Below are 8,649 nucleotides of genomic sequence, written 5' to 3'. Positions count from 1 at the left end.
GCTGACATCCATGTCTGGAATGTGACTTTTGGCAAGACTGTAGATGTCTGCATTAGGGTTTAGCTGCAGGGTATGGAATGGGCTTCCTGTTGTCTGGAGCTGATTAGGTCCATGGCTAATATGTCCTCCCTTTGTAAAAGACAGTAAATTGCCCTTTAATGTATTTAATTCACTTTGAAATTTACTAATATTCTCCATTTGTACCGGTGCTGGTTTTCTTGCCACTGCTGTAGTTTCTCTTCTTGCTCATTTTATTTCTCCTCCAACCACTGCTGTAGTCTCTCTTCTTGTTTCTTTTCTTTTTCCTCCAACAACTGCTGTAATCTCTCTTCTTTTTTTGTTTATTTTTTCGTTGTTCTTGTTTCTTTTGCTGTTCTTGTATTACTACCATCAAATCTGCTAAGCTGAAGTTTGATTTGCCACTTCTCGTTTCCAGTTTCTTCTTTTTTGTTCTTTTCCGTCCCAATCTCTGACACCAATTTGTTGTGTATCTGCTTGTTTGTTAATTTCCGGTAGAAATTATTTCCGAGGAACTTCAGCGCGCATGCTCCCAGCGTCACGTGACTTTCGCTATTGTAACACCGGTTTTTAGCATTATAAGCTTTCAGACTTACCCCTTAGCCACTTGGGTTCGTCAAAAGTTAGACTTACCAATTAGAAGCCCAGTACTCTAGCGAGTTTAAGTATAAACCACACCTGGCAGTGCCTGATAGAATATTTGACAAAATGCAATAATTGAAATAGTGGCAGCTATAACTTGTTTGTTTGTTTGTTTTTGAATTTCACGCAAAGGTACACAAGGGCTATCTGCGCTAGCCGTCCCTAATTTAGCAGTGTAAGACTATAGGAAAGGCAGCTAGTCATCACCACTCACTGCTAACTCTTGGGCTACTCTTTTACCAATGACTAGTGGGATTGAGCGTCACATTGTAACGTCCCCACGGCTGAAAGGGCGAACATGTTTGGTGGGACGAGGATTCGAACCCGCAGATTGCGAGCTGAGCACTCTAACTACCTGGCCATCATCTATAACTTAATGCCAATGCTGGTTTTTTATTATTAGTGAAAAAGTTATATATATATATAAAAATCGTGTGTCAGTATTCGTGATTGGTAGAACACAAACATATTAAAATATAATAAATTAACTAAGTCTCAGTATTTTTTAGTTTTAAAATGTTTTTGTATTTATTTTGATTATTATTTTTATTTACTTTAAATGTTTGATTAGACATATGATGTTCGGTTATTTTCTAAATAAACTTTATTTCTTGCAATAAATATGTTTTGAGTACGAAAACGAAAGTATAACAGAATTGTTTGTTGGATTTTAAATAATAAGTGTAAATAATAATGGCGTCGACGAGTGAGAGCAGCGGTGGAACTGAATTACAAACGACAGAAAAACAGGGTAGACAATTGTCAAATTCAAGTACTAAGTTTGTGATAAATATCTTATATTTTGTGATAATATCTTATAGTTTATTGTGCAGTTGAAGTAGACATATAGTAAATTGTGTCAGTTACACGAAGTTTCAAAAATTGAGATGCAAAACGTCATTCTATTTCTAAATTTTACGATGAATGAATGAATGATACTTGAAAGTTGAGTAAGGAAGCACGTTATACTAATATAATAATAGCACATTACAGATCATACCTGAAGAAGACAGACCAATTGTTTGTAGAAACATGTATGTTTCACTATTAATAAAACTCTTCCTTATGCTTATAAGTCGTTTGCCTCTCTATTATTATTAATATTATGATACTTTAAAGTTTAATATGCTGACAATTTTGAGATAGTCTATGCTTATTTTTTTATTCTACTCTAAATAAGAATGAAACCACATTCAATAATAGCATCAGAAAATTGGGCAAACAGATGTGTAAAAAATAGTTTCAATTTCAGTCTTTTTTTTTTGTTCATAAATCAGTTATTTTTAGAACTTGAATGTTTATGAGATTTATTGATTATAAATAATAATAATTACTTTTACTAATATATATTTTAATACATATGTTAATTTGTTGTTTTTCATATTATGAACAACATAAAACTTGTGTATTTTCAAATTTTGTAGTATTTTAACTAGTTTACGTCTTGTGTTAAATATTTGACTAAAACAACTTAATCTAAGTACCGACAGTGGTGTTTCGTGGGGACAAAACATAGAAAAACTTAAAATGAGCCAATTTATCTAAGATAGAAATGAATGAATAAAATACTGCTCAGAGAACAAAAGTAAAAACTTTTAGACCTAAAAAAAATAGAATGACTTTTTTTAAGTGTAATAAAAGTGAAAAGACAGATTAACAACAATATTCAAATTTGAATATTTTGTTTTATTTAGTTAAAACTCTAGATTAGTAGAAGCTTAAACCCAATCTTGATATGTTATATATTTACATGCAGTATTTTTGTATTTAATTTAGGCTATAAAATTGGTTTCCTTGGTGTTTTGAGTAATAGTAGATTTTGTGTACTAAAGTAATGCAAATGAATGATAGCAGATATGTACTTTAGTGAGAATGAAAAAATATTTGATGTTTTAATAAAGACTGTAAATGTTGAACTTCTTATAACTTATTAAAAAAGCAGCATTGTGAGGTTTGCATCTTTACCATTATGGGGTTGAATGTCTCTTGTAATTCCCAAACTAAAGACTTAGAAAGTGAGCTGAGAAAAGAAAAAAATCTTCAGCTGCTTGCTTTTGAGTTTAAAATTGAAAGACTGAAATAAGTTTCAAGTTGTTAAATTTGTTTTTTTTGTGAGATTAGAACTCTTTTAAATTAACTAGCTTTTAAGTTTTTTTTTTTTAGTCACGGATGAGTGGCTCATAGAATGGCTCTTGAGTTTTTTTTTTGTTTTTCAAGACAAACTTTTAGCTCATAGCTCCATCATCTCTTGACCGATTTGAGGTCTAATTACAGTTTTCAACTCAGGAGGTCAAACTCTTTCAATTGATATACCTGACCATGCCCATGGTCTCATATGTTAATTTATTCTAATCCTGACTAAAAGAATTTCAGTTTGAGGGTAGGCTCAAAGAGATCCTGATGAGTAATAAAATTGAATCAGGTATACACGTGCCCCATGCTTGATATTGCTGGTGTACAAAAATATAGCTAATGAAAAGGGAAACAAAGATCTCATAGATTAATTTACTCTAATCCTGCCTAAAAGAATTTCAAGTGCTGTGGCTAATGAGGATTCACTTTTATTTTAACTGTACAGTGCACACTTATGGATAAAACTGATCTTTAATTTATTGATTTGTTTATTTTTGACATCAGTGATGATATCTGTTACATCCTAATCATCATCATCTTCAATTATTTTGAAACTCAGTAAATGAAAGATTAGACACCCCAGAAAGCTTGCATACACCTGCAGAAGTGTCAGAAGCCACAGATAATGTAGAGGAAGAAACACAAAAAATCGTTGAACAGTGCTGTCATGTAGATGAAAATACTGGTAGGTGGTAAATAAATTTTTTTAGAAAAAAAAGTAACACTAAATCAGTATAATATATATGTATGTATTAATATCTTAACAGTTTTATTGATGCATATCAAGAACATAACAATGTTTAAATATTTTTCTACTTACTTCATTAACCGACAAGGATGTTTATGTGCATTGTTTGAATGTTGTAATAATAATGAGCAAAAAAAAAGGTACTAAAAACAGGTACTAATTAGTCAAGTAAACTTAGAATAGATCCCTAATAATAAGTTAGTTAGGTTACAACCTGTGAATAATAAAAGCAATAATAAATTTTAGAAACATAATGTCACACAGTTTCATATATGATCAGTTCACAGTAGATGATAAAGTGGTAAATATTTCTAAAATAAAATTAGATAATTATCAAAAAGTTTTAAATTTAGGTATTGGTTTTAGTATTTTCCTTAAACAAATTCTTATACATAAAATTGAAAGTAAGCTCATTATAATTTTAACAAGTGTTATAGAAATACTAGAGATTAGTATTTAGGTGTGTTAATTTGATTCTTATATTAGAATAACTTTTATAGAAATGCAAGGAATTGTTTAAATGATCTATGTGTTATTATTACCAGAGCTGAAAAAGGAGGTTGAATTGTTGTTTTGTATATGAAAAAATGTGATGGTGGTTTTAATTTTTTCTAAAGATGGATCTTATTCTTTGATTCAGAAAGATCCTGTGAATGTTGTACATGCTACAGTTACTTACCTCTCTGCACCACTTTCCACCCTTCCTCCCCCCATTTCCTGTGCATTTAGTTTGCCTCTTCAAGAATGAGCCTATGATCATATGCTAATGCTCATGAGGACTACTGCACATGGAGGTTTTATAAGTTCCTGTAATAAACTCTCTGGTAATAAGAACAATATGTTAATGTCAACTTATTTTAACCTACTGAGTCTATATACATTGACAGAAATGTGTAAAACATACAGCTCTCCCAGACCAGTTGTTTCTGAAATTGGTTTTCTACCCAATTAGCTGCTAAACATTGGTAAACTTTTCTTACTATCATCCAGCAGTACATAGGAAATAATGCATTTTAGTTTACTGATATAATTTTTTTAAATTTTGAAGTATAATAAATGATATTTTTAATAGTTTTGAACCCAGAACATTCAAAGAATTGAAGTAAATATGTGTGTCAAAAATTTTCATAGTTATTTTTCTTATCAGTGATACTTTGTATGAGTCTAATTAAATCTAAAGCTTGTTAGTATGGAGAAAACATGAGTGGGTTCTAATTTAGAGTTGATTGCATTAATCTAATTTACTTTTTTATAGTTCATTCACAAATGTTAGAAATGGACACCTGAGTAACATCAGAATAACTCTAGGATATGCTATAACCTTTTTCATATTTAAAACTAATAAAATTATATATGAGAACTGACACCATACAGTTGTAGATTTAAGCTTTATTGGTATTATTTTAGTGGAATTTTAAACTAATTATATTTACAATTCAAACAAATTTTTAAATGTAATTAATCATTAACCATGTAAAGAATTTTGTTAATCTGAAGAAAAAATAGATTCTCTGAAAAGTGCATGTTGTTCTTGCATTTACAATACATGGTACTTGGTGTTTACTAGCTGTTTCATCCTCCATTAGCAATGAAGTGCAGAAAAGGAAATTTAATTTGTCTAGTGGTTTTAAATATAATTATTACATTTTATAATGTTACAATTTTTGTACAATTATAGTACTACTTGTAACTTTGTCAATTTTATTTTGTTCACATTTTTTTTGTTACATCTGTAATTTTGTTTTACAGAGCTTATACGTGAAATTATTATCATAATTGGTATATTGTGCAATAGCCTCTTTATCCACCTCATGATAAAGGAACTAAACATTTCATGAATTGAAACTATTGAGATTACAGCTGTTTGTTTCTGTACGGATGAAAGTGTTTTTTAAATTTTTGAAAGATATTTGTCAGGGTCACATATTTAACACAAAAAAGATCAGGTTTGTGTTGTAACCATCTGTTTTATGTTGAAATCTTATTTAAAATTCTAGAAGAGGTTAATGAGTTGTCACTTGAATAATCTAAATTTTATGTTTTAAATGATTTAACGTATTTAATGAGCCTGCAATTCAGGATAATTCACATGTGACTTTGTATATTCAATATTAAAAACATTCACTTTTTAAACATAAACAGGGTTTGTTTCAATTGCTTCAAGAAATATCCTTTTTCTCCATCATCTAAACCAGAGATGATCAACTTTTTAAGATGCAAGAAGCAAGCAAATTTCTTGGCAAGAAAATACAACTTTAAAAAATATTAGTAAGCAGTAGAACTCTTTTTGATGACTTGCATTTAGTTGAGTGTTTGATGTGGTTTGTCCTTTGCCATGTAACATATTTATAAGTAAGTAAATAAAAAGAAGTAAAATAAGTATTGTCTATCCAGAAATTGGCATTCAATGAAACACTCTTCAATCACTGAAGAGCTGCGTGAAGTTCACGAAATGCTGATGTACTGTAGAATAGTGGGTCATGGAAGTAGTTTGTGCTTGTATAAAACCAATTATAGTTAAATTTTTGATACCTAAAAGTTCTTTTTACAGCTTTATCATGGTTTAATGATTTTCTTAATCATTATTTTGTAGAGGCTAAAGTCTTTACAACATCCTTTCACAATTTATTAATTTATTTAGCACCAGCAGATGAAGAGAAACCAGTGTGTCCCGATAATGGCTCAGAATTTCAAGATCTGAACAGAAGACATTCACTATCAGCCCCTCAGTATAAACCTAGAAGCCTAGATGAGGAAATTCAGGCAACTCCAAAAGTTAATTGCCCTGAAAAAATTGTAAGTTGGCATTTGATCTGTAAAATTTATTTCTTGATTTTGAACTTTACAAAATCCAGAGATTTTGTTTTATATCTTATAAGCTGAGGTACCCATCCTTTGTCCATCTCATGAACTAAAAAAATGTGGGGGCTCTTCACATCAGCCTTGTTGTGGCTGTTGGAGCTGAAATTTGAGCTGAGTATGTGTTATTGCAATAGTGGCCATTTTTTTTTCATTGCATTACTTCATAGATCATGCTAGCTCACTGTCTGAGATATATAAGATGTTTGTGTGGCCTCCCCTATCACTGTGTTTATGTTGTGTTATAGAAAATTTAATAAAGTTTTTTTTTCTTTTTTTGGTGTAAGGACATGGTGCTATCTGTAAATGTAGTTAACTTAGTCAAAGATAATAAATGCTCAATAAAAGCAATAATGAGAGATGGGGGGATTGTAAACCCCTCATTAACATGCCGTTTATTCCAAACCATCATCCCACAAAGTTTGTTTGAGATTGGCCCAGCGACCTAGGAGTAGTTAGATAACAAACAAACAGACAGACACAGAGATTTATATATATATAAAGATTCTAAATACAGTTGAATTATGTTACGTTTAGCCTGAGGTGTTACCTTTTGTAACTTTATTGGTCAAGATAAGTATTTACTGTTTTGTGGGATATTTGAATTGTATTCTGATTGACCTTGTGTTTCTGGATACTTTGTGATTTTCAGGTGCCCTTTTTTTCTGATTGGTCAGCTACAGACACTTTCAAATAAAACTTCTGAAGAAAACAGATTGTTTCTCTCAGAGTAAAGGCTTACCGTGGAAGTTCTATCTTTGTGTCACTGCATTTTCTCCTGCTGAGAAAGCTAAGGTTTGCTGTAGATGTCCTGTCTTTGTGTCACTGTATTTTCTCCTACTGAGAAAGCCAAGCTTTGCTGTAGATGTTCTATCTTGTGTCACGATATATTCATTCCGAGAGAGCCAAGGCTTGCTATGGATGCCCTATCTTTGTGTTACTATTTATCCATTTCGAGAGAGCCAAGATTTGCTGTGGAAGTCTTGTCTTTGTGTCACTGTATTTCTCCGTACTGATTGTGGGCGCTGCTTTATTGTATTTACTTTTTCATTTAAACATGGTTTAACTCTCTTCATGTTTTTACATTTAACTAATTTTATTTGGAATAGATATACTACTACCTGATGGTCAGTAACCAAAAACTTTGCTGAAACAAATTGTTTTGTTTTGATTTCAACCTTGTCATGATATAAAAGAATTTTATTTAGATATTAGTGACTAATTTATTTTTGTTTAGTTTTTGTTATAATAAGAGTTAAAGCAGATGATTGTAGGAAGTTTTGTTAATAATTCATTGATGTTAGGAATATCGAATGTCACGTGCAATATATTGACGTCGAGAATATAGAAGATGGACAGATGATTAGGTAATAAAGATATAAATAGTGTGAGACGAGCGAGAAGCAGCAGACAAACAGAAGCAGACAGATAATAGCAAAAGAGAATAAAGTTGGTGTGAAGTTAACTACTGTAGAAGTGATAGGCCTAACATTTAATATGTTGAAACTAACAGTAGAAAATAAGATAAGAAAAATAATTTTATTCTGTAAAATCAGAATCAGCCTGAGTGCGCTTTGACAAAAGGAACAGAGGATTTTCAAGAGAAAGAATACCAAACGATTACGGTAACTCGTGCCACAATTGTAAGTGAATCACAGAGAATACTAGTGCGATAGAAATAGAGAATATAGTTTGGCTTGTCAACTGAAATTCTAAAGTAATTGAATAAGCCTAAGTGAATATTTGACAAGAAGGAGAGAACTACATATATAGTATTTATGATATGTAATAATATTTATAGTGTTGAGGAATTTATTGTGTATACATTAACTTGTTCCGAATATATGTATTACTTTGAAAACAAGTGAAGTGCGTGATGTTTATTCATTGTTGAATTTATAGCTAACAAGTCACAGACACCTACTGTAGAAGAATTCTAAACCCAAGAACAACATAGTATATATTTATATACTGTTAAGAAATATAGCTAAAAGCTTTTCTATTTGACAGTTGGCAAAAAGGAAAGTTATATATATATGTATATAATTTTAAATTCTGACAAACATCCTGTCTTGCCTCTTTCATTTTACCTGTTCTTCTGCATATTAGATCTACAAATCTGTTGTTCTTGTGAACTAGGTTTATTCTTGAATTAACTATATATATATATATATATATGTATATATGTGTGGGCTCAGCCTTTTTGACCAACCTTATAACCTCCAGGCAATCTTGAATTTGTCCATACT

General features: G+C 30.8%; 1 protein-coding gene across 2 annotated transcripts in view; it reads left to right on the top strand.

Annotated features, from left to right (window-relative positions):
• The first annotated feature begins 1,299 nt into the window (after positions 1 to 1,299).
• Positions 1,300 to 8,649, top strand: part of LOC106474801 (BRISC and BRCA1-A complex member 1-like) — a 27,198-nt gene continuing 19,848 nt past the window's right edge. Inside the window, exons 1-3 of one of the 2 annotated variants that reach the window (XM_022403106.1) lie at positions 1,300 to 1,411; positions 3,353 to 3,478; positions 6,183 to 6,337. In XM_022403106.1, the coding sequence (XP_022258814.1) occupies positions 1,354 to 1,411; positions 3,353 to 3,478; positions 6,183 to 6,337 (339 nt within the window). In that variant the 5' untranslated portion in view covers positions 1,300 to 1,353. Of the gene's footprint in view, positions 1,433 to 3,352; positions 3,479 to 6,182; positions 6,338 to 8,649 lie in introns of both variants that reach the window. The other variant, XM_013935490.2, reaches the window with a different exon arrangement.

Source organism: Limulus polyphemus, unplaced genomic scaffold, assembly GCF_000517525.1.
Source record: "Limulus polyphemus unplaced genomic scaffold, Limulus_polyphemus-2.1.2 Scaffold7700, whole genome shotgun sequence".
NCBI classification, from domain to species: Eukaryota; Metazoa; Arthropoda; class Merostomata; order Xiphosura; family Limulidae; genus Limulus; species Limulus polyphemus.
The sequence above is the reverse complement of the archived record's forward strand: the minus strand, read 5'-3'. Positions and strand labels throughout refer to the sequence as shown.